The 26,302-nt window shown below is 40.4% G+C and overlaps 1 protein-coding gene across 1 annotated transcript in view; it reads left to right on the top strand.

The window, feature by feature from the left end:
* Epha4 (EPH receptor A4) overlaps positions 1-26,302 on the top strand; it is a 140,948-nt gene that overhangs the window by 47,731 nt on the left and 66,915 nt on the right. Inside the window, exon 4 of the mRNA XM_046439765.2 lies at positions 16,606-16,761. Within this exon, the coding sequence (XP_046295721.1) occupies positions 16,606-16,761 (156 nt within the window). The remainder of the gene's footprint in view (positions 1-16,605; positions 16,762-26,302) is intronic.

Raw genomic sequence — 26,302 nt, 5'->3', positions numbered from 1 at the left:
AGGGGAGGGGAGGGGAGGGGGGATAGTAGAGGATAGGAAAGGCAGCAGAATACAACAGACACTAGTATGGCAATATGTAAATCAATGGATGTGTAACTGATGTGATTCTGCAATCTGTATACGGGGTAAAAATGGGAGCTCATAACCCACTTGAATCAAATTGTGAAATATGATATATCAAGAACTATGTAATGTTTTGAACAGCCAACAATAAAAAATTAAAAAAAAAAATACAATGAGGAAACTTGGACTTCCTTTGTGGCCTTAGGGCCATGTTATTCTCAGACTTCCTAGGAATCATATTTTGTTATATCCTGCCCTCTTGGATGGTTTTGAAAAACATTGTTTTAGGTCTTTTTTTCTGAGCACCCTGACTGTTACACTAGGCTGGGTTTTGGTCAAGATCTGAGCCGCCTTTGTTAGTAAAGGAGTTGGCCAGTGTATTGTGTGTGTGAGGGTGTGACCCACTCACAGGGCCCTTATCTTTCATCCTATCTGCTCAGCTCCCTAGGCTGCTGCTCCTAGAACTTAACTTCTTCCCCCACCAGCTCCACCGCTTCCAACCTTTACTGCTCCCTTTCCTCTGAGAATTATTTCATATCTAAATATTTCAACTTTCACTCTCAGGGTTCATTTGCTGGTAGGCGAAGGGAACCATAGGTTTCCTACTCCTCTAGGTGACAATTGTGAAACTCTACCTCCGGGGTCCTCGTCAAGTGTTATCAGCAGACCTTCTTGGCTGCCCAGGTTGGGATTGTCCTGTTTCCCTTTTGGCAACTGTCAGCAGAGCCTGTCTGTCACGTTCCAAGGCTGTTTGAGGGGAAATCTAAGTCACAATGGAGTAGGAACAGGAAAGTAGACCCGAGATAATCTTTGTACTGCTTGGTTCATAGCAAAGGCTGGTGGTCTGAGATGCCTTCTGTGTCCAGAAGGATGGTCACCAACACTGGGAAGCTAGAGGCAACTATGTCTTCATCCATTCATTTGCTGAGGCTACTCTGGTGGACTCGACATTAGAGCTGGGAGAGGAAATGAGCAGGCACATTTGCTGCTGCTGTTGAGCTAGGAGTGTGCCCAGTAGAGAGAGATGGGCAGAAAACCCTGGGATGACAGTTCTTTAGTGAATTATAGTTGTTCAGAAGCAGGGGTCAAGACTGAGCCTGGGAGGGAGAGTTCTCCTTTATTGCAACTTGAGATGGGACCATTCCTCTGGAGGATCAATCGGGAAAGAAAAGCATAAACAGAACCAGGTCTGAGTATATCAACTTATTTTCTCAGTTTTCCTAGAAGTCAGCTAGCAATCTATGGCCTCCGATGAGGTCAAGTTCAGCTCAGTGAGGAAAGGAAAGGGAAGGCCTCATTTGAACAACAACTGGTGCTGGCCACCCCAACAGCCACCTAATGTCTCCCTGAAACCTTACTCACTCCTCATTTCCTTTTGTCGCTGTTGACAGGTTCCGTCTGCACTCCTAGTTCCAGCCTGAATCACTCCCAGGCATCTGTCCCTCCTCTCCTTAGTTGGTAGGTGCTGTCATGCAGCTGCTATCAAGGTGTGACCACCTGTAAGTGGTCAGGACCCAGGGGCTGGTTGCCAGCCTCCTCAGGGCTGTTGTTCTGGCACATTCAGGAGCATCCTTGAGCCATAATTAGCTGTGGAAGTGACAGCCCCAGTCTGTGGATCTAGACATGACTCATTTTGAAGGATGGAGCCAAGGGGGGAGAGTCAAAATTTGCTCCTTGTGTCACTTGTTTGGAATCTCAAGTCTATTTAAGAGGAAGATCTTAGGGCTATGAGGAAGAGCAATGTTGGTCCCTTATGTCTTTACGTGGAAGCTGACTCCCAGCTCCAGCTTGTATACCCTGGCCAGGTGGCTTTCCTTTCTCCGTTGGCTACCTCAGTGACCTCCTAATGGACCCCCTGTTTCTGATGGCACTTTTGTGTTCCATGTTCCACCAGCAGCTAGAGATCTTTTGAAAAATCTCTAAAGGATCCCATTGCCACACTGAGGACAAGCCCTCATCTCTTCACTGAGTGAAGGGCCTGTGATGTGCACCAGGGTGACTTCTCAGATGGGTCTTGGAAGCGTTTCCCAATGACAGTCCTCTTTTTACTGATCCTCTGATACACTGCCCATAGGGATTTTGCAACTTTCCCTTTGTCCCTGAATGCCACCTCCCCCATATGACCTTCACATTTACCAGCCCTTTCTTGACTCTGATCCCAATTCAAGTGTCCTACCCTTGATGTCCTTCCTATCACCTATTTATTCTCTTGCTAAATTCTGTCCCTACCACTAGAACGTGGTACAGACCTTGTGGGTCATCTACTCATGTCACCCACATGCAGATGCTCAAAAATACATGTGCAATAATGACCTTTCACGCCACTGAGGTTCTTAACACATTTCTTTCCCTCATTGTCTTGTCTGATTTGGTTCTTAGTATTTAGCAAAAAGAGCACAAGTGCATTTGGAGATCTCTACTAAGAAAGAGAAGAAAAAGTTCAATGAAGAGTTTAAAGGGATGAATTTATTGGAGAAAAAACATTGAGTACATAGGTCCATGGCTGAGTTCCTTGCTGTAATCCCAGGGCTGGGAAGTGGCGGAGCTTAGATTTGGAGTTTGATGATGAGCCCATGCTAGTCTGGGAAGGAAAGATACACGGAGGGATGGGAATGATCTGCTGAATAGCGTTGAACCCAATTGTTTATTGCTTTGGTGTTCGTTAAAACAGCTTGTGTTATTTCAGAATTATTGAGTCTGTCAGATCGTGGAAACAGAATTTTAGAAGTTTAAAACGAGATATTTAAAATTACTTAGTCCAGTGCCCTCAGAGGACACTGAGGCTAGAGTTGGTGAATGAATGCCTGGGTTGGAATTTAGGTCTTCTCCCCAAGGACCCTTCCTCCATTTCCACCTATGCATGAATGGATTCTTAGTTGTGTTTCCACACAAGTAAGTGGAAGCTCAGCACAGCCTCGGGAAGGACAGCTTCATTTTGTTCATGAAGGTAATCATTAATCAGCCAAAAATTTTTTTATGCTTTTTTTTTTTCCCTCTTTTGTTCTGGGAGAATGATTTATGACTTCACCATATTTCCCCCTTCAAATCTGAACCTCTTTAGGGCTGATCCTGTCTTGGATGAAAAAAAATTTTTTTTTCCTATTCTGATGAATAAAATCAGGTCTCGATTTCTGCATGCCAAGGTGATCAACATTTTTTTTAATTCAGTTTTTTATTATGGAGTATTTTATACCTAATAAATACAAACTTTCTACAGCCACTGTAAAAAAAAAAAAAAAAAAAAAAAAAAGGCACATTGGCACAGAAAGACTCCCTCCAAGCCCTGCAGAGTAAAAGTGATCAACTTTTAATGGCTGGTTGGAAGGACCTTGTAAAGGATCCTCAACTACTTTGTGATGTACAAGAAGGAGGCATTAATTAGCAAAGTGATGTGAAAACCCTTTTTTCCTAAATTCAGGTCAGCTACGTCTTCTAAATAGAATCCTAGAAAAGGTTTTCAGCTGCCCATGCTATGCTGTTTATAATCATATTTGAAGTTTGTTCTAAAGGTCTGTCTTTGATGAGTAAAGATTTTTGTACATCTGAGGTGAACTTAGGTTGTTATGATACGCAGTTCTTCCGTGTTTGATAGAACAAATCCTGATTTGTTCTTTTGCTTTCTTAAATGGGTCAGTCTGGCTTCTCTTGCATTTATGTTTTACAAAGGGCAGTTTGTCCTCCCTTTTTCTTCCTTCATGACCCAACACTTTGGGAACATGTCGGTGTGATGTACCTTTTTTGTTTTTTCCTATTATCAATATCTATTTTTATGTTCATTGCTCATGTTTAATATTTAGGATGAGAGAAGCCCAGATAAGCAGATTGTGACTTGGTGGTACCCTTCCATCCCCGTTTGTGATTTATAATTTATACCTGGAAAAGATTTACCCACCTCACTGACAATCCTTCCCAACAAAAGACAAACACACTTTTAAGTCATCAGTGTAAGTCAGATGCACTTGAAAGGGACCAAGTATTCACCTGCAAGCACTTCTGGCATCTTGCCCTTTCCCATGAATTCAGACTGATGACAGAGAGTGCCCAGGCTGCCAAAGCACTTTCTGCAGAACCTCCCAGAACCCTTGAGGGTGGGACCCGTCCAACATGCCATACAGTTAGGAGCATCTAGAGACCAGCCCTTTGTGCTCTAGGAGAGGGGATCAAGTGAAAGCTTAGGAAAACTGCCCTACACCATGGAGTTCAGGCTCCTGAGTCTGCAGCTCCCTTCCTTGCACTTTTACGCATGTGGTCCTGTGCTAAGCTTGCAGGTAAGCCTCGTCAAGTTGCTAGGTCATCCTTGTCAAGGTGGGAGTAGATGAGCAGTCTGTCATCACACTGCATATTTCTGCTAGCAATTTAAACTGATTTCTGGGGACAACAATCCATCAAGCTGATGAGTTCAGAATGCATTAGATGAATTTTCAAACCCCCCAGCTTGTAGGAGTGTCACTGAGTCAGTGGAAGAGGGTGGGTTGATGCTAGCACTTTTTAAATAATAGCAAGATCATCTGTGCTATCCCAGGTATTTGGAGTGCTGGTCTTTACTATCATCCCTGGGATCATGTCTGTTTTGCTCTGAAAACAGACAGTGCAAGTCCCCCATAAATTTCACTTGGTCTAGACTAGGTCTCTTCAGGGAGCCCTGGGGAATTTTCATTTTGTTCTCCTCAGACATAAGCAAAGTTGGAATGGTCCAACACATATAATATTAAATGTTGGCAGGTAGTTATATAAAATCTTTAATCCACTATGCACAATACCAAGAAACAGATGTTTAGCCTGATCATATCTCTTAAACATAAATCACTTTATAAAAATCATTTAGACTCAGAATTTAAAAATTCTCTTTCAAAAAATTCTCAATATATTAATTGTTGAAAAGCAAATGGTGATTGGAATCACGATTCAAAACCTCAGCCGAGGACTCTAGAAGCTGAGGCAGGAAGACCACAAGTTTGAGGGCAGCCTCAACATCTTAGTAAGATCCTTTCTCAAAAATAAATAAATAAAAATAAAAGGACTGAGGATGTAGATCAGTGGTAAAGCACTCCTGGGATTGAATTCCAGTCCCCCCACTTCCCCAGAAAAAGTCTCAGCAGAGAATTGCTGAGCATTACTAATAACTACAACACTGGGGAGATTTTTCTTTTCTTCTGAGATCCTTAGACCCCATCAGCATATCAAAAAGAAAGAGGGATACTGAGCAGTTATTACTGCACTCCTTTCAGCTGCATAAATCATGAGTGGTGACGACTCAGGCTGTAAAGTAGTTTGGGTGACAATGAGTGGCAATGCCACCGGAGCTAATCAAATAATTATTTAACACATGTTTCTCTCGGTCTGGTCCTGGCTCCAAATCATATTTCATTCTTCCCCAGTTTTCTTTGCAACATTTATTTCTAAATTGATAGAAAATTTGAGCAAGCATAGGCGATACCTGAAGTTAATGAGAGAATCATTTCTGTCTCTCATTGAGCTGGGATCTCCCTTAAAAAGAAGATTCTTGTCTAAATGAGCTTGATAAATACCTCCAATACCCACAACTATCAATTGGCAATCAGTAACTACTATGTTAGCTTCTGGTTGGAACCAGCTTCCTGGCTTGACTCTTTCTTTGGTTGATACTCAGAAATCCTATTAACTCAGCTGGCTTTTCTACTCAGTTCCTTTTATGACAGACAACCTGGGTTAGATGCGTGACGAGAGTCCCCACAGAAGTCCAGAGGCACCTCTGCAGGGGAGCACCCCTGTAGATGTGAGAGTGAGTTGTGTTCTGCTCTCTCCCTTGAAGGTCTCAGTTCCATAGAAAGTCTCAACCTCTCAGACTGAGACTCTTAGTAGGTGTTTGTTAAACAGTATGTGGTCACTGAATAGTCACTCTCATTATTACTGTTGCCACTATTATGTAAAAGATTAATAAATGTTTGCTAAAACATAAATGACCCAAGGAATGAACAGTTGTACATACCTAGCAATGAATGAAACTTTTATCTAGATCCACAAAGGAGGGTAAGGAGTGGAAGAAGGAAAGAACAGCTGCTTCCTCTGTTCAGTGCCCTAACCTGTTATTTGTCACCTGAGGATCTGTAATGAGCCACTAGTCTTTATGTATCCCAAATATCAAAGGGTGAGGAAGACAGTGGAGACTCATCAAAAAGCCTGATGCTCTGTAAAATGTCAATCAAGTTTGCTCTCAGTGACTCTGGATTTGCAAGCCACAGCTGGGATGGATGTGCCCTTGCTGTAAGGTTGGTAGTTTATATGGTAGCATTTGCTTAAATCTTTCAAAAGTGTTTCAGATACTTAGTCATTTTTATATTTAAATTCAAGGCAGAGATCAGTTTTTTTTAAAAAAATGATTAAAAATTTCTAAATTTAGCTCATTAAGAAGTATTTGGGTGTCTTGATTTTTTTTTTTTTTTGCATTGGGGTGATCTGTGATTTTCAGCTTTCATTCACTTCCTTTGCTAATATAAACTTTAGCATAGTAGGCAAAGAGATGTTTTCATCATTTCCACAATCCTCAATGATTATAGAGTCCTTTAATTAAGTTGTGCTCATTCTACTCAAATTTATCTCTTTGATAGATCAATAAGTTGAGAAAACTCAAATGAATATTTCATAATTTCAAAGTTTTCCAAAGAAAGTCATAATCATTGTTGTATGAAATTTTAGAAAAACTTCACATTAATAAAAGGAAAAAAATGTGTCCATAAAATCTGTATAGCTCTATGGATTAGATTGCTTTCCTGAATTATTTTTCAAGGTAATATTGAGATTCAGAATATGCATTCTTTATATAGTAAATTTTCAATATCCTACATGGGAGAATTGAAACAGGATTACAGTGGGTAATAGGAGATCTTCATTTAGTAAAATAGATGCATTAAAAAAAAATCTTATGGTGATTATAGGTTGCTGTTGCTGCCCTCTATTATAAAATTGTCACCTTATCAAATTGAAATAATCCATCCATTCATTCTGAACAATGCTCTATTGTGATCTGTTACAAATTCATGACAGCTCCCTCCTAGAGAAAACTGCAATGAACATACCTAAGTCCAAGTTCAGAACAGTCCTTTTGTCACACCTGGGAGCAACCTCTAGGCATTAGAACAGCATGCAACATGTCTTTCAAAGACACTGGAGCCCTTCCCTCCTCCAGTCAGTCCTTCCAGGTAAGTGGGAAGCCTCATGCCTTGGCAGGGTCCCTGCTGAGAGAACCCCAGGTTTACCAGGCAAAGATTAGAGTTACAAGATTGAAGAGCGTGATCTCCAGCCCCATCGCCTCCACATGTGTAGGGAACAGGGCTGCTTTTAAGCCAAGTTTCTGACAATGGAATTAGGTCTTGAAAAATGGGCTGAAAATTTGCTTCTCTTTGCTGTTTATTTGAACCTCTCCTGTGCAAGCTCTCTCCCTCCAAATTCACCAAAGAGAAAGAACTCCTCAAATAATTATGGTCAAGGTGGGGGAATAGGAAGTTATCTCTCTATTGTGTTCTTTTTCATTTGTGCTCAATAATGTTTATGGAGTTCATTTAAATTTATCAAGCTTTATGTGGATTTGCTTCTAGAGGATTTACTGCACCTGATGTGGAAACCACATACATCTGACATTTTAGAATTACCCACCTATTTATGGGATTATGCTGCATTCTGTTCGTGAAAGAGCAAGGCAATTTTCAGCATAGTTTTTTTTTCCTGTCATTTTTTCCCTTGTCTGTTTTCCTGACAGCTAGCTCCCAAGTAAGAAGGGAAATAATGGGAGGAGATGGAGGGCAGAAAATAGAATCCGGGCTTGACGGAGGAGAAGGTTCGCATCATACACTACTGGTGGAGAGAAGAAACCATGAAAATCCAACCCAGTAGCTTAAGTTACTTTATAATTTAAAAGTTTGCTTACATTTTTAAAATAAAAATACATTTTTACTTGATACTTATCTTAATGGTGGCTACTGAATAAGATGCAGGTCTATGAATCAGAAGTTAGCCCCACGTTTTCCACCTTCTGTTAAGGGAGGAAAATAAAACAATAATAAATGTCATTCTATATGTTTTAGAAATTGTATTCTTATTTATTTTCATTTTTAGATTTTTTTCCATTTTATATAAAGAAAAACATTTTTTAAAAAATTTAAATATGTGGATTATCTTCACTTCTTGCAGCCAGTTACACTAGTTGTAACCAGTAGTAAGAGCAAGTGATCTTTCAGTGCATAGCTAGCACACGCCACACACCAGGCTGTGTTCTCATCTTCCTCTTCCTCACATCAGCCCTGCAAGTGACAATATTGAGGTAGAGAAAAGCCAAATTACTTGTTCAAGTTCACATAGCTAATAAATAGCAGAGCTAAGTCACAAATTCTGGTCTCTACAGCTCCAGGTCCAAAGCCAGCCCATTATCATATGTCCAGGCTGCCCTTGGTATAAAGTACTATGAAGTTTAAGAGCAAATCAGACAGTGAGTAGGACTTTTAGGTAGAAAATAGCCTTTTTGTTGTTGTTGTTGTTGTTGGTTTGTTTGCGTTTGCTGTTCTTCATTTAACATTCCTGCTGTTGTTGATTATAAAACATCTCCGTCTTAAGTATCTTAACTGTCCTAGGTGGATTTCTGGCCTATTCCTTTATAAATTTGATTAAGGTAACCAAAATAGAATATTTCAGTTTTATCTGATCTTTTGTATCTCCATCATCTCCCCAAAGCCATTTCAAAAAAATGTCCTGAGGATACTAAAGATCGACATCCAGTTAGAACCTTCAAAACAACTCAGTAAATCTTTTTTACAAATTACCCAAATATTCATTAGAGACTGCGAACCTTCCTGTGAATGGCATGAACTTGAATTTCTAGTCTTGCAACTGTCTTTTGGAAAATTGTTTCTCCAGAGTGCATACACATACCCACCAAAAAAAAAAAAAAAAAAAAAAAAAAAAAACAAAAACCCAGATGATTAATTTATTTAATAAGTGTTTTTAAACAATTATATTTTACTATCCTAAACTTATTGTCAAGGAAACAGAAGTGTGTGAAATCAAATAAGCATAGACTTATTGTGCCACTTAATAGTTGTAAAGTACAATATCAGAAGACACCAGTGATAACTTCACAGTATTGATATGAGAGGACAATTTATTCGAGACAGTACTAATGTGGTAGACTTCCTTTGAAATATTTTATTTAATTTTCTATTTATTTATGCCGGGTCTTGCTGTACTGCTCAGGGTGTTCTTGAACTGCTGTACCGCCCTCCAACATCTGCCTTTCAAGTGCTGAGGCTGTGACTTGGAACACTGGGATGGGGATGGGCGACTTTGAATTCTAAAATGTGACCTTTAGCATAACTGGGTATAAATTTTGTGTTTTTTCCTTCTTTTATAGCAGTTCATTTTTACAAGGCTGTTCTACCCCAAGTTCTGTTCTATTCACACTGGGGACATTACAGGGCATATTTATCTTTGCTTGAAGAACAATTTTTTTTTTCTAAAGATAGAGTGAGAGAGGGAGGGAGAGAGAGAGAGAGAGAGAGAGAGAGAGAGAGAGAGAGAGAGAATTTTTAATATTTATTTTTTTTTAGTTCTCGGCGGACACAACATCTTTGTTTGTATGTGGTGCTGAGGATCGAACCCGGGCCGCACGCATGCCAGGCGAGCGCGCTACCGCTTGAGCCACATCCCCAGCCCAGAACAATTTAAGTTCTATTAAGGATGTTCTTTATTCTTTATATTTTAAAGCTATCACATTTCTGACATGCCATTTCCCCACACCAAGACTATTTTTCTTCTGACAATCATTTGACCCAGTAGCATTTGGATATTGAGAAAGAGGAGTGAAGTGGTTTGAGCTTATCTGATATGAACAACACTTTGACATTTTTCTTGGAGGTAGATCTGTTTTCTGCCAGGCAATGGTTTTCAAAGTGTGGTCCCTGGACCAGCAGGATTTTCACTGGCCTCTGAGTTTGTAAGAAAAGAAGATTCTTATGCCCCACCAGACAATCCTAAACTTGGATTGGAGCCTGGTTTTAGTAACTTCCCCAAGTCTTTGTGATGTAGGTAGTGGATCACAGTTAACAAAGTGTGGTCCATGCAGCCAGCAATGAGTTGGACTTGGGGGCAAATGGAAGTTGAGACTAACTCACTTCCCCACCCCATCATTGATAGCCAAGTCACATTTTTATTAAAGATGAATCCTCATACTAGGTAACCACAGTACATGAAAACTCAGAAAAAACATAAGCGCTGGAGTTAGATAGATGTTACACTTTACTGCTTATTGGTATGATCCTGAAGCCTACCTAAAACTGCCTGTTCCTTCATCTGCAAAATGGGACTAGTGTTAGTGCCACAAGCTCATGGGGTTATTTTGACAATTAAATGAAACAATGTAATACATGTTAATACAGTACTCAATTGCTTGATATTTGAAACCACACTTGCTATGACACACATAGCTATTTTTTAAAGCTAGTTTAAAATGAGCTGTAAAGACAATCAGGTTCTATATTTTCTTTCTATGTTTCTTGGAAAGAAAAAACAAGACTGACCATCTATGTAGGACATGTGTAAAAGAATAGCTATAACAGCTATGAAATTGGGCATTACATCTCCATGTATTCGTGTCTGTGCACCAAAATATATCTAGCAGATGTTGTATTAGCTTGAAAAACATTTTTGCATCTAACAAAAGGTAACTGCAACTCAATATTCTACAAAGAGAATATCCTGATAAATTTTAAAATTAACCTTGTTGTGGTAGTTGGTGAGCTGATGAAAGAACATAGCCTTTCTTCCTCCTCCTTTTCCTCCATCTTCTTCCTTCATGTCATGTCAACAGAAAGCAGTAATCAAGACAAAGCTAAAGGAACTGGGTGCAAGTTTTGTTTTGCTGATGTGAACTATCTTCCCATAATGGAAGTCAGAAGGCCAAGTAAGGAGACTATTCTCAGGTACCCCTTCCCTGCCTGCTGCAGCCTCACTGGGAAGAGGGCAGGAGGAAGATGTATCTTGAGGAAGCACTTTGGACTTGATTAAAAAGTCAGTAGCATTAAAAAAAAAAAAAATGCAGGATAGCAGTTCTCAACCAGGAGAGAATGATGGGAAAAACTAACACACATCAGTGCCTGCTATGCCAAGGGAATCTCTTACAGGGGTTTTGTTCAGAATGAAGGAGACAGTGAATATTTTCAGATGCTAGCGAGTGTTGAATAAGAAAAATGTAGAATGGACTTCACACATTCATGCATCAAATACTGGAAGGCCGCCGTCAACCACACAGCAGAGAAATGTAGGGGAACCATCTATTTGGTAGGTTGTTTTGAACGTTAAGCTGCCAAATGTTTGTTTGTGTGGATAGCCACTGCTGTATTTTGAGAGCGCCTTTCTAAGAATCCTGAAATATTAATAACATGGTCTTAATGTAGTTGAAGACAAAAGAATGTGTTAAGGGTAGCAAGAGCTGCCGAGAATAGTACAATGACAATTTTATATTTTCTGCTTGTGCTTGTAAAACAGGAAAAGGGTAAAAATACTCCACATGTTAAAAAAAAAAAAAAAACAAAAAACCCACAGCTTTCAATTCTCCAAATTGGTATGAAGCTGTGTATTTCCCCAATGAATTCACATATTTTTATTCTTGGTAACATATTAGTATCAGCTTGGAAGAAAATGTAAGCTTGCAAGTTCATTTTTTCCTTAAATTCACCTAAAATACTGAATTTGGGGACTTTAACAAATTGAAAGAAACATCTTCCAATCTGATGTTTGTGAACTCTGGAGTTTAATTTTTAAACTAATAGTCTTTTAAGAACTACCTACATGATTGCTTTCTCTATTTCTACAAGAAATGCCGTTGGGATTTTGATTGGCATTGCATTAAACCTATAGAGAACTTTTGGTAATATCGCCATTTTGATGATGTTAGTTCTGCCTATCCATGAACAGGGTATATTTTTCCATCTTCTAAGATCTTCTTCTATTTCTCTCTTTAGGGTTCTGTAGTTTTCATTGTATAAGTCTTTCACCTCTTTTGTTAGGTTGATTCCCAAGTATTTTATTTTTTTTGAAGATATTTTGAATGGAGTGGTTGTCCTCATTTCCATTTCAGAGGATTTGTCGCTGATATACAGGAATGCCTTTAATTTCATGAAATTCATATGGAAAAATAAAAGACCCAGAATAGCAAAAACAACGCTAAGCAAGAAGTGTGAATCAGGCGGTATAGAGATACCAGACTTCAAACTATACTACAGAGCAATAGTAACAAAAACAGCATGGTACTGGTACCAAAACAGGCGGGTGGACCAATGGTACAGAATAGAGGACACAGAAACCAATCCACAAAACTACAACTATCTTATATTTGATAAAGGGGCTAAAAGCATGCAATGGAGGAAGGATAGCATCTTCAACAAATGGTGCTGGGAAAACTGGAAATCCATATGCAACAAAATGAAACTGAAACCCTTTCTCTCGCCATGCACAAAAGTGAATTCAAAATGGATCAAGGAGCTTGATATCAAATCAGAGACGCGCCGTCTGATAGAAGAAAAAGTTGGCTACGATCTACAGTCAGTGGGGTCGGGCTCCAAATTCCTCAATAGGACACCCATAGCACAAAAGTTAATAACTAGAATCAACAAATGGGACTTACTCAAACTAAAAAGTTTTTTCTCAGCAAAAGAAACAATAAGAGAGGTAAATAGGGAGCCTACACCCTGGGAACAAATCTTTACTCCTCACACTTCAGATAGAGCCCTAATATCCAGAGTATACAAAGAACTCAAAAAATTAGACAATAAGAGAACAAACAACCCAATCAACAAATGGGCCAAGGACCTGAACAGACACTTCTCAGAGGAGGACATACAGTCAATCAACAAGTACATGAAAAAATGCTCAACATCTCTAGCTGTCAGAGAAATGCAAATCAAAACCACCCTAAGATACCATCTCACTCCAGTAAGATTGGCAGCCATTAGGAAGTCAAACAACAACAAGTGCTGGCGAGGATGTGGGGAAAAGTGTACACTTGTACATTGCTGGTGGGACTGCAGATTGGTGCAGCCAATTTGGAAAGCAGTATGGAGATTTCTTGGAAAGCTGGGAATGGAGCCACCATTTGACCCAGCTATTCCCCTTCTTGGTCTATTCCCTAAAGACCTAAAAAGAGCATGCTACAGGGACACTGCTACATCGATGTTCATAGCAGCACAGTTCACAATAGCAAGACTGTGGAACCAACCTAGATGCCCTTCAATAGACGAATGGATAAAAAAAATGTGGCATTTATACACAATGGAGTATTATTCTGCATTAAAAAATGACAAAATCATAGAATTTACAGGGAAATGGATGGCATTAGAGCAGATTATGCTAAGTGAAGCTAGCCAATCCCTAAAAAACAAATGCCCAATGTCTTCTTTGATATAAGGAGAGTAACTAAGATCAGAGTAGGGAGGAAGAGCAGGAGAAGAAGATTAACATTTAACAGGGATGAGAGGTGGGAGGGAAAGGGAGAGAGAAGGGAAATTGCATGGTAATGGAAGGAGACCCTCAGGGTTATACAGTGGAGGGGGTAGAGAGAGAGGAGGGGAGGGGAGGGGAGGGGAGAGGTGGGGAGGGTGGAGGGTGGAGGATGGGAAAGGCAGCGGAGCACAACAGACACTAGTATGGCAATTTGTAAATCAATGGATGTGTAACTGATGTGATTCTGCAATCTGTGTATGGGGTGAAGGTGGGAGTTCATAACCCACTTGAATCAAAGTGTGGAATATGATATGTCAAGAAATTTGTAATGTTTTGAACAACCCACAATAAAAAATTTAAATAAATAAATAAATAAATAAATACCCTCAAAAAAAAAAAAAAAAGAACTACCTACATAAGTTGAAGAAATAGCAGTGACCCCATGAGATTTTTTAGAGGTACTGTTTTCAGTGGGACACAATGGCACACACCTGTCACCCCAGCGGCTCTGGAGGCTGAGGCAGGAGGTTCTCAAGTTTGAGGCCAGCCTGGGCAACTTGACCAGACCCTGTCATTAAAAAAAAAAAATCACAAAGGGGGATGGGGGAGTGGCTTAGTGGTGAGACACTGCTGGATTCAATCCCCAATCCCCCAACCAAAACAAGTGCTGTTTTTTGTGTCACATTGACCAGTCATTGGTTAATTTTCATTATTATTCATCTTCTACTCCCACTATTCAATTTTAGATTTTGATTGTGGATGAAATCAAAAGCACATGAGAATCAGTCAGGAACAGCAGATATTCTTGGGAAAAAACAAAAAAGACATAATGTGTGCCTTCTTGGCAGTTCTGAACAAGTTACCTCCAGTTGTTTTTATTGACTGTGACCCGCTGATGAAAGGTGGGACCCAGGGAGTTTGGACTCTTTGTGTTGATATGGCCTGGCCTGAGCCCCAGTGCTTCTTCCTACCAAACCTGGGTTTCTGATTTTAATGGAAACCCTAGGGCCATCTTAGGTTGACCAAACAGCCCCTTGCAAGGTGAACCTTATCTAATTATGCGATGTGTGTAAACTTGAGACACATAAATCTCAGTCACTGGAGCAGCTTGTTTTTCTAAGATGCTTCGGTCCAGTGAAGGACGAAAGCAAATAAGGGAGAGATTGATCTCTGAGCGCTTTTATTGTTGGTGCTGCACACGTCATAAAGTTTGAGCTCGTTAAAGGAAATTCCATAAACAACTTCAGTTAATAAGACTGAAGTAACTGTGTGCATTTCTGAGCTCCCACTAAACTCCCTTTCCGCTTGTGTGATGAGCATGTGAGGCAGAAAATGTCAGAGGACACGCAAGAAAGGAGCAGGCTTCCGCAGAGTCTGCAAGATGCTTCATGCATGGGGCTGGCAGGGGATCACAGCCACATAGAATCAAGTATCTTTGCAGGTCCCTTAGATCTCCTTCCAGAAAGATCTGCTGGGTTGCTAGCATTGGTTAGTTTCTTGATGGTCAGGCTGATGGAAAATGTCCCCATAGGTTCTTCTCCCAGCTGGTGTTTTTGACAGTATGGATACAACCTGGGGATGTATTAAATGGAGAGGACTGAGATTGGATCATGCTGGGAAGATTGTAGGCATCTCACTTTTTAAAATAGACCTTTGAATTGTGCTCCATTTGTGTACAATGAAACCGAAGAACATTCTGCTGTCATGTGTAACTAATTAGAACAAATAAATAAAAAAGAAGAAGAAAAAATACACCTTTGATGTTATGGAATAATTTTATTTATTTATTTTGGTACTGAAGATTGAACCTGGTGGTGGGAGATTGGGGGTCCGTTACCATTGAGCTGCATCTTCAGCCCTTTTTATTTATTTTACTTTGAGAGTTGCCAAGGCTGGCCTTGAACCTGGGATTCTCCTGCCTCAGCCTCTCAAGTTGCTGGAATTACAGGGGTACACAACCACACCTGGCTGGGAAAACTTTATTTTTAATGACCTTGCCTCTGTGAGTTTAATACTGATAATATTGGTCAGTTTTAATTTCATGTTGGAACAGATCATGAATAACATAGAGTGGGAAATTGGGGAAGCAGGGCCTTATTAACTATTTTTTTTTTTATTATGAGGTTTTGCAGCATTATTGAATTTTTCCACATTAGGAAAAGTAGTTCTCAGTGTCAGTCTGGTGTTTATAAAAATGAAGTCATGGAAAACATCTCAGGTGCATAAAGAATTGTACCACTCTTGTTCTCTGTACCAGACTCTTGAGGGTGAGGGTGCTGAATATAGAGGAAGAAAAAAAACAGGAGGGTTTCATTAACTTGAAATAAACAAAAAATATTTGCTGATCTAAAAACAAACAAACAAAAAACCACCACATTATATTCCAGGATCTACAGTTAGTAGTTTTTATTATTTTGCCCTGAAATCATGACACATGCCTTACAAAACATTTTATATATATATGATTGCTTTTCTTGGTTGTGTACTATGGTACTCTCTTTAGCTATAATAGGAAATAATCACACACCACCTCTTTGCTACCATTTAGACATACTTTCAACTGGTTGGTTAAAGACCATGCTCTCAGATCCCAGAGCGGGTGGCTTTGGGGGCAGAACACCCAGGGTCAAACCTGGTTACTGACACTTACCAGACACTTCGTCTCATACCAGTAATTACCTGCTCTCAGCAGGAATTTCTAAGATAAAGATAATAATAGTGTTTATGGAAAGAGAGTGTTATAAGAATTAAACAAGAGAGTGCAGATACAGGGTACCTGGCACATGGAAAGGCATTCAGCAAACTTAGGCTTTGCTTTTAGTGGGTACCACCAATTTTAAGCAAATATCTCCTAGGGGGCCTCTTGCCACCTAACCAAGAATGTAAAGGACCCTTAAAGGGTGGCTGTAATCAATAAATGGCTGGGCGACTATACCTGTATCTTAAGCCATAGCTGATCATCAGTAATTAGCATAAACATCTTCCTTCCTCTGAGCTAAGGAAGTGGCTTCACATTTTGCTTTGCTGTATTTGCAGTGGTTTATATTTGTTCTCTTGTTCTTTTCTCCTTCCCTGCAGCTTGCAAAATTGGATATTACAAGGCTCTCTCCACGGATGCCACCTGTGCCAAGTGTCCACCCCACAGCTACTCTGTCTGGGAAGGCGCCACCTCATGCACCTGTGACCGAGATTTTTTCCGAGCTGACAATGATGCTGCCTCTATGCCCTGCACCCGTAAGTTGTTTGCTTGTCTCCCATTCCTGTGATGCCAACAGCTTTCATTACCACCTAGCAGGGCACTGCCAGGTCTTCTCCCAGGATAGCCATGCAGGGGGCAAATTAGATCAAGCATGCATCTCTTCTCAATCATAGCAGGGAAAATGCTCATGAAAAGAAAGAATTTTTTTCACCGTTTCTGCTTGCCTTCAAAATGCGCAGCTGCCAGCAGACTGCTTTGTGGAACAGAGATTGAGTGTTCAGGGGCTGTCTGACAGTGTAATTAGAGCTGAGACTGGAATTTACAAATGGCTTTACCATTGCATAGAGCACTGCGCAAAGCTTACAGCTGTGGGAGAAACAGGTAGAGAGCAGGGTTTGAGAATGTGGTTTCAGTGTGCAAAGAGACAGCTCAGTGTGTCTGAGGTCATTGCTGTAGCTGCCATTACACCTCTTCCGTCTTTCCTCATAGTTTTGTGTTCATAACACTTAGTTCTGGATCCTAATAAATGCTTCTTTAATGATAGTCACTTAATAAATGTTGGGCTAATGAATGGATGGAGCTGAGAAGCCTGGTGTGAAGGGCAGTAGAGAGAGCTCTTCTCACACCTTATTTGGAAAGTGTTCCCAGGTGTTGCTCTTCCTTTCATGCACACTCTGGGCTTCATGGATCTTGCAGTGGCTGTGACCTGGACCAGGACAGGAGTGAAGAGCCCAGCATTTCACTTCCTGGGTTTGTTAATGAAGTCTGTTTCTGGGGATGTAGTGGTTTAGTGCAAAGTCCCCAGGGTTTGCGTTTGTTTTCTGACGCACTCTTTAGTAGCTGGGTAACTGGTCAGCTTCAGTTCGTTCATCTGTAGAATGTGTTAATAATAGTACAAATTGAGTTTCCCTTTTCCAAAATGCTTGGGACCAGAAATGTTTTAAATTTAGGATATTTTTTTTTTTTTTTTGGTGGGGAGGGGTATTTGAAAAATTTGCATACAGCTAATAAGATATTTTAAAGATGGAACCCATATCTAAACATCAAATGTGGTTATGTTTCATATACAGCTGTTATGCGTAGCCTGAAGGATTTTGTACAATATTTTCAGGGCATCAATGTTTTAACTGTCCCCCATCACAAGTCAGGTGTGGAATATTTCTCTTATTGTGTCATGTCTGCACTCAAAATATCTGAGTTGAGAACATTTTGGATTTGCATTTTCTGGATTAGGGGTGCACAGCCTCCGTGTCTTTTCGTGCCTGTTGGTATTTCACAGCCTCATACTGCTTATGTTATGTAAAATGCATAAAATGATGCTGCTGATATATTTTGGCTTTTACTGTAATTATAATTATTCTTATTATGTTCCTTAACAACTATAAATCCCATCTTGGCTGGCCCAGGACCAGCATCACCTGAGAATAGAAGCTCTTCCTGGCCTTTAAGTAGTTTGGGCTGTCACGGGGGCCGTTGTCTGTCATGACCAGGTATATCACCTTTGAAAGAAGTGGGGAGAGAGATTTCTGGTCCATTCCAAGTTTGGGCTGATATTTCCATAACCTCTGCAGGGTTTCATAACAAGAAACAATACTACTACTAATGATGATGATGATGACAACTTAAAAATCATACACAGTTAGTTAATATATGAGGGACTTTCAAAAAAGTTTATTACCTGGTTCAGTTGTAGGGAGTCTATAAGGTAGGTGTTATCTTTATTTTATAGATAAGGCAGCTTCCAGTTCAGAGGTGATCAAAAAGCATTCCCCAGACCACACCCCACTGTGGTATCAAAGCCACACAATCTGAAGACTCACATAGTTTCTAGTTCCTGGGAGGTTTTCTTGCACCGTCTCCCAGGTCAAGCATAAACTTCTAGAGGTGAGGTCAGCCTTGGGTGTAACCTAAGCCGACAAGGATTTCTTGGCCTTCTTTCCCCTTGTTCCTTCTGGATGGCTGCTTTTGTTTGCTCTGTTCAAGTCCTGGCTTTGTCTTTCCCAATTGAAATATTTCTGTGATGTGTTCAAGTTTGTGTGATTCATTTAATCATAAACTTCCTGCCTCTCTCCACACACACTACCAACAACTCTCTAGTGGGAGTTTCGAGCACAATAGAGGGGAACTATTGGGGGCTGACATCGTGATCATGGCCATTTATTTGCATCAGGCAGTCCCCCTCTCCATTGGAAAAGCTTCTCCAGGTTGAGTTGGATTGTGTCGCAAATGTCAGGAGTCGCACCTTGGACCATGCGGCCTGGCCATCTCCTGATTCTGACCTGTTGTCCAGCACTATAGGGAGCCATGTGACCATTACTGAATTCCTCTGTACCCTGCTCCTTGGGAGTTTAGGGACCCTCCCAAGGTTGCCATGTGTCTGTGATACTGGGCTGCTGGCCATATGTGTAATAATGACAAGGCAGAGGAGCCCTTAGAATTTTATGTCTGTGGAAATGAATTAATTAGCTTTATCCTGATATTATAGATGAATAAAAAAATGATTTTAACATACGTATGAAACAAAAACTTGAAAAATGAAAGTGATTTTTGTGTTTTTCTGAGATGGTTTTTGACAAGGTAAAGGGAGCAAGGGCAGTGGGTTTTTGAGTCATGGATAGAAGACCCATGGGGACACCAAAGCCACAGGTGGTCCTTGCCCTCCTGCACATGGAACTCCTCCTCCTCTCTGCTGCAAGATCACAGGCATTGTCCTAATTGTGACTGAATCCTGCTGACTCGGCACCCAGCCCCTCAGTGAAGCGGAAACTCAATGCAGATGGTTCCACTAGTCGTACCAGGCAGACAGCCTTGGCTTTAACCACTAACCAAGTTGGTGACACTGAGAGGGTGTTTAATCTCTCCAAGTCCTTACTCTGCCTGTAAAGTGGATTCTCACTTCTATGCCTGTGGTTGTGTTAAAAAGTAGCTAAGAACATATTTGCAAAGGTCTGGCACATGGTGAGGAGCTAATAAATGTTTGTTCTCCTCCTCTTTCTTCCCTGAAAGTTCATTTCCTCCCCCAGACCACCTCCCCAGCAGGTTATCATTATGTCTTATCAGTGATTTCCTTCTGACTATACAATGAGATTTTCTGATGACCACATTGTACCCCTGGCTCACTGGAATGGGACTCAAGCATCAATATTTTCAAAAGATAGTCATCAATTCCATTGTACAGTTGAAGTTCAAACCACTTTTCTACAGACTTGACTTTTAAAGTTATTACTTTTTAAATTTATAGCATTAACTATGTAAGTCTCTTGAGATCTCCTTTGAGAAAGGTACAGTCAGGGAGATGACCATTCTTTGCTCCTAGATATAATAACATTTACTAAGTTAGGCAGAAGAATTAAAATCCAATTCCTAGCCTATGGCTCTCCCATTAGATCTCTTCCTTCCTGTTGAATATAGTGGACTATCATTGCCCAATACAGTAGCCACTAGGTCATGCAGCTTTCCAAATTTGAAGTCATTATGATTAAATTTAAAATACAGTTGCTCATTCATGCTTGTCACATTTCAAGGGCTCAGTAGTCACATGGGGTACTGACAATAGTAGTGGACAGAAAGTTTCTGTCCTTGCAGAAAGTCCCATTGGACAGCACTGTAGTGGACATTTCAATAGAGAACACAGTGGGAGTTTCTCAAAGAACCTCTTGTTCAGATAACCCCCAGAATAATCCTCCCCACTCCCAGCTTTATCGGATTCTTTTGACAAGATGTGGGGATGGAAAGGAACATAAACATCAGGGATCCTTTCAAACTGATTCCAGCCTCTAATCAGTTCTTACCAGTTGGTTAAGCCAGGTGACAAACCCAATTCCCTCGTGCTGACAGCCATGATAATCAGGCGCCTTCTTTGTTCATTACGCTGTCTTTAACCCTGGGATTCTCATGCAGCCCTGCATTTAGTGATCGCTCACTGTGACGGCACACTAATGAAGAAATAAAACACACTCTTTGAGACTCATTCTTCTAGCCAAAGAGAGACTCTGCTCCACTGGCCTGTAAAATCAGGTTTTTGTTCACTTGGAGAACGATGAGACCAGGTGAATACAAGTAGCATCAGCTAATTTAGAGGGAGACGCCTAGAAGCCCACCCCATCTGCACTGCTGGAGGACTTATGAGAATTTAATAACCAGTAAACTTTATTTTGGGGAGGATTTTTGACAAGAGCTTCTGGGTAGGCTAATAAAAACAGCTGCTGGCAGAGGTAGTGAGATCAGTCAATGGACATGTGATATGAATGTTTTCAGGTGGTAACTGTTTAGGGAGTTTGGATAGTGCTTCTTAAACCTCAGTGTGCCTGGAAATCACTTAGGAATCAGAACAGGACACAGGACAGGCCAAGATTCTTCATTTTAAGTAAGTTTCTGAGTGATACAGAAGCTGCTGGAATGTGAACCTGTCACCCTTAGATAACAAGGATGGCAGGAGGCGGGAGATCCCCTCTTTCAGGTGTGTGCCGCTCCAACACTCTTCGCTTGCTGGAAATGGAGTACTTAATCTGTCTTCTAAATGAAGAAAATCTGACCTGGTTTGGGGGAACACAATCAAATACACTCTCTGTGCAGTTTTGTTTTTTATAGTTGTTGTTGATTTTTTTTTTTCCCTTCCAGAGTCTCACTAGGTTATTTCCAGAGAATACAAATGCAAATGCTCACCTCAGATGGCTATATGGGTCAAGAAGGGCAACAGGGTTTTTATTGCCAGTAGGACAGATGCTATTATTCCTACACACACAAGGATACCATTGAAGCTGAAGAAGGAATTTGGGTTTCATGAATCATTTCTTTGCAGAAATTTTGATGTGATTTTTTACTAAGGAAATTGGTGTCCTCTAACTGCGGTACCCCCTGGCCCACTCCAGATCTCCTTCCCAGTCCCTTCATTTTGCTTTAGTCTGCAGTGGGTCTGCCAATCAGCAGTATTGGGAGGGGTCCACCATGTGCCTCAGCAGGGATATTTTTGATTACCTTAGTCCTTTGGTTCCTTGTCCAATAACTGGTGTGAGAAAGGTCTTCTTTTCCCCTGCTAGCAAGCAGGGCCAATATCATGTTTTTTCCTACCATATTTCAAAATGTGGTTTAAAAAAAAAATGCCTTAGGAAGTCCCTAATTGGCTTTGTAAATCTAAGAAAAATGCTACTTTGTTATTTTGCCCCCTTTGCCTACCACCATTACCCGAGTGGTTTTTCCATATTTTTCAATTGAAAAATCAGTCCTTGTGCTTTTGCTCTTTATTTAAGGTGTTTGGTGAAACTTATCAGGGCACTGTGATCAGGCGTCCTCTCTCAATGAGAGCTTATGATTTTAGATTGCCAACTTGAAGGGCCTTCACAAATCTGTATCCAAGTAAACGGGCCTTGAATAATTCGTCAGCTGTGTCAAACAAAGAGTGATTGGTTGATGCTTAGACATGGCCTAAAATATTCCAAAATTGCAGCTTTTAAGACAATTTAGACGGGAAGAGCTTAGAGCTAATGAGGGCAAATTTACCAAGATCTATGATGAAAAGTACTGATTTGAGGGTGCCTTCTGCAGGTTTAGGTTATCAAGAAATTGAAACGGCCAAGTTCCAAACAACAAGCACCACTAACTTTGTCTACATTTGCCTTTTCTAATTGAATTTAGTGCACCACTGTATTTCCTCCAGAAAGTGTATTGTTTTAAAATTACCATTTCGGTTCCATTACTCAAAGCCCTCGCCTCTAATGCTTTCTGACAGTTATCAACATAATGAGCCATAATGAAATGATGAGCAATCTTCGTGGAAACCCAGTGTCGATCCCACTGGTGCTGTGTGACTGTGTTGTTAAAATTTGAATGCAAATTAAAATAACATCGTCCTTACTTGTTTCCAAGGTCAGGAGAAGAGAGACTCTTCTTTTTCTTTCTCCTTTTTTTTTTTTTTTTAAAGTGCTTTAATTTGAGGAATCTCACATCCATTTTCAAAACCCCTCTTGAAGGTGCCCCTGATGTTCAGTTCAATTCTCTACCCCAAAGATTTACATGCTTAACAGTCTGGCTTAGGGATTTGGGGAGTGATGTCTAGAGTGAGGCTTTGATGTATAAACCATGGGATAAAAGGCAGCCTTCAGTTTCAAGTAAACTACATTTTTATTCACCCAAAAGCATATTTCTTTTTGCTTTAGAGCTACAAGCAGCTAATAATATAATGGTGGGGAAATGCATTCTATGAAACTAGTTAGTGAGGTTGCTATTAGCTGTAGTGCAGGATTAGTTAATTGAAGAGTGAGAAAAAAAAAAAAAAAAGCCCCAAATTTCCCAAAGTGTTGTTTCAGAAGATCCATTTGTTGACCTCTGACCCTTTTATCATTCATGCCATCAATCATTTCTGTAAAGGTGTTTGTATGAAAAAAATCTCAAATACAAGATTTCTAGGGGGATTTCCTATTTCATGTCTTATATCGAATTTGCAATGTAATAGCGTCGTTTCTTACTGCATTCCATTTGCCATGGGGCAAAAGCGCAAATTGAGACACCAGCTCCCCATTGTCTGATTACGTGGTTGGTTTTGAGTTCAGAACATATGGTCTCCCTGCCTGTTAGTCAGTTGATAAGCCGGCTAATATGTCTGTCCCCAGACCCTGTACAAATGGATCAAAGCAACCAAAGACATTTTGGCAATTCAGACGCAGCCTTCAGCTGTTCCATTTCTAGGCTGCTTCCTTAGAGCTCAGTAGTTCAAGGTCTGACCTTAACTAGTGAGTAAACCACCTCCTCATTTCTTCCTTTCAAATTGCTTTTAACTACTAATAGAAAAAAGTACCTCTGAAGAATTGAGTGTATGATTCTTTTTTTGAAGACAGTTAAGGATACAGAGGGGAGACCACCAGGTGTGCAGAGTGGAAGGTACTAGGCGACTCCAGACCCATCACTTGCCATTTGGTAGTTGTTTGCAAAATTTAAAAGCATCATGATTGCTCATAAAGATCAGGTACCTTCTTATTGAATTCTTTCAAAAACAATGCAATTTTTGTCCCTGTTTCCTCTCCAGCCTACTTTGCATTTTATGGGGATAAACAGTACAGTGTGGATTCAGTTAGGAAAATGCACAGGTTTGAGGAACAGTAATGTATGCTCAAGTGAGTCTCAAATGATCTGCCAATGCCATTTAGCCAGGCACGATTTTTTTTTTTTTACCACCATGAATAATTAAGGGTGGCCTGTCATCAGCTGAGCCCCTTCATTTCTGGATGGCATTTTTTGACACTATTCATGGAAGTCATACATTGGTTATTCACAGCATGCTTCTTTGAAATAGGGTCAATTATGCATTTTTCTGAGATCCCCTGGGGAGAGAACTGTGTATCTTCTTTGCTATCAGCATTTTGATTTTCCTCTTAGAGTTGACTCTTGCTCCACCTACTACCTGAAGGCTGGCAGAAGATGAGCTGAGCAAAGAGTCCTGTTGTAGAGAGATAATTGCTCCTTTTCCCCCTCCTGTGATCATCCTCCAGGGGAAAAAGGAAAGAATCTTTAACAGAAATCCCCTTTTGGTTTCTCTTTTATTTGGGGAAAACTGAACCCATGGCCTCATGCATGCCAGGCCAATTCTCTACCACTAAGCTACATCTCCAGCCCTTTTTAAAATTCTGTTTTGGGATGGGGTTCTTGCTAAGTTGCTGAGGCTGACCTCACACTTGTAGTCCTTCTACCTTAGCCTCCCAAGTATTTGGAATTTCAAGCCTACACTGCCACGCCCAGGTTTCTCTTGCCTGGAAGGTAGAAACCAGGCAAGAAAAGAGCCCAACTAAATGAAAGCATCATCCAGAAGGTAATTCTGGTTAGCCATCTTCATGAAGGGGAGGGAAACTAAGAGACATTTACCTCTGGGTGAACTGAGAAAATTTGAAACTTTCCCCTTTCATTCCACAAATGAATTCAGAGTTAAGCTTGAATATTTTCTTTAAACCCTGTCTGTCCCTGTGAAGGGGCAGAGGTATCATTCAGCCTGGGAGTCAGAGTTTCTAGGTTTGCAGGTATCGGCTGTGTTCCTTTGGATGAGTTGCTTAACTCTTCTTATCTTCATTTTTGGTTATTAGATTGCTGTAAGAAATACTTTTCTGTATGATTTTATTAGAGGGATTAAATTAAAGATGAACTATGAAAAAGTGCTATGTGAGAAATGTAAAATCAATGCATAGGCTAGCTAAATCCCAAATGAAACGCCCAATCCTACTTTTCCTGGTCTTTCGTTATGTAGCTTCCACACGTACAGCTGAGGATTTGTAAAATACTTCAGTCATGAACTAGTCTTCTTAATACAAAGAAACTGAAACCCTCAATAACCCAAAAAAGGAAAGGACAGGAGATTCCTGGAAAGAATGGGAAAACAGATAGCAGAAAAACAGACAACGGTCAAATCTCAATAAGAACTTGACCTCAGGAGGAAACTATGAATTTTCCATAACAGCAACCAGGGATGGAAGCAGCCAGATGGCGTTGGTTGTTAATAACGGACAGCTCTGCTTTGGCTTTATTCATTGTTAAAACACATAAACTGCCGTGATAAAAGGTTATGCTCTGTTCATATATCTCAGCCGAGGTGTCGCTGAACAGCAGTCTTTATGTAAACTAACCCTCAGCAACACTGGCTGGAAGAAGGCAATTAGTGGTAGCAGCATATACAACTGTCAGTGGAAGGAGGGGCTTTATTTCAGAGTCAAAACTTACACACCCCAACTGTTTACTCTGCCTTACGGCCTGTCTTTTGGCTGGAGAGAGATTAACGACAAAAGCTAATTTGAAGGGTTGAAGGGCTTATGGCTAAGACGCTGTGAAGTATTATTGACACTCTAAAAGTTGTGCATGGTTGATGAAGACTTACGAAATGGAACTTGAGACCCAAGTTGCCTCTTCCTCAGAAGATACGCCTTGCTCTGGTTGCCCTGGCATTTTAGTGGGTTGACAGTCATGCTTTAAGAAATTGATCTTTTAGGAGTTCTGTTTCTGCCCAGGCTCTTGGGATATTTCTTGCTACTTCCAGAATTAATTTCATGGCTCAGGCATTTGAATTTTAAAATGGTGATTAAAAATCAGTTAAGTATTAAAAATCTGTAATAGCTCTGGAAACTACTATAGTTTTGCTGTCAACTATCTCCTTGCCTTGGTTGGGGACTTAAATTTTTTTCAGCCTCTGATTGCCTTTCCTTTTCTCTTTTCCCCTTTATTGTTATTTTTTTTTTTTCTGCTCAGTTTCTGTGACATACACAGTGTTAAAGCAGTGATGCTTCTGATGAGTGGGCTGGATCGGACTAAAAATCATTTATGTATTCAGCAGGCCCTTATTGAGCATCCAGATGTCAGGCATAGTTCTAAGGGCTGGGAGTACTCTCAGAATCCAGAAGGGAGATTCCTGTTCACCTGGATCTTGTGTTATAATGGGAATATAAATAAAATACAAATAAATAACATAATTTAATATTTTCACAAGATGGTCAGGTACACTAGAGCAGAGGAGGGAGAATCTCAGTTTTTTATTGAACAGTCAGGAATGACAAAGTGAGACCCAGGGACACTGATCTGCTAATCTAAGAGCCAGGTTAAGGG

This window comes from Marmota monax, unplaced genomic scaffold (assembly GCF_021218885.2).
Source record: "Marmota monax isolate L192 unplaced genomic scaffold, Marmota_monax_Labrador192_F-V1.1 WCK01_AAM20220418_F8-fsc00041, whole genome shotgun sequence".
Taxonomy (NCBI): Eukaryota; Metazoa; Chordata; class Mammalia; order Rodentia; family Sciuridae; genus Marmota; species Marmota monax.
Note: the sequence above shows the minus strand (reverse complement) of the source record. Positions and strands in the feature narration are given on the sequence as shown.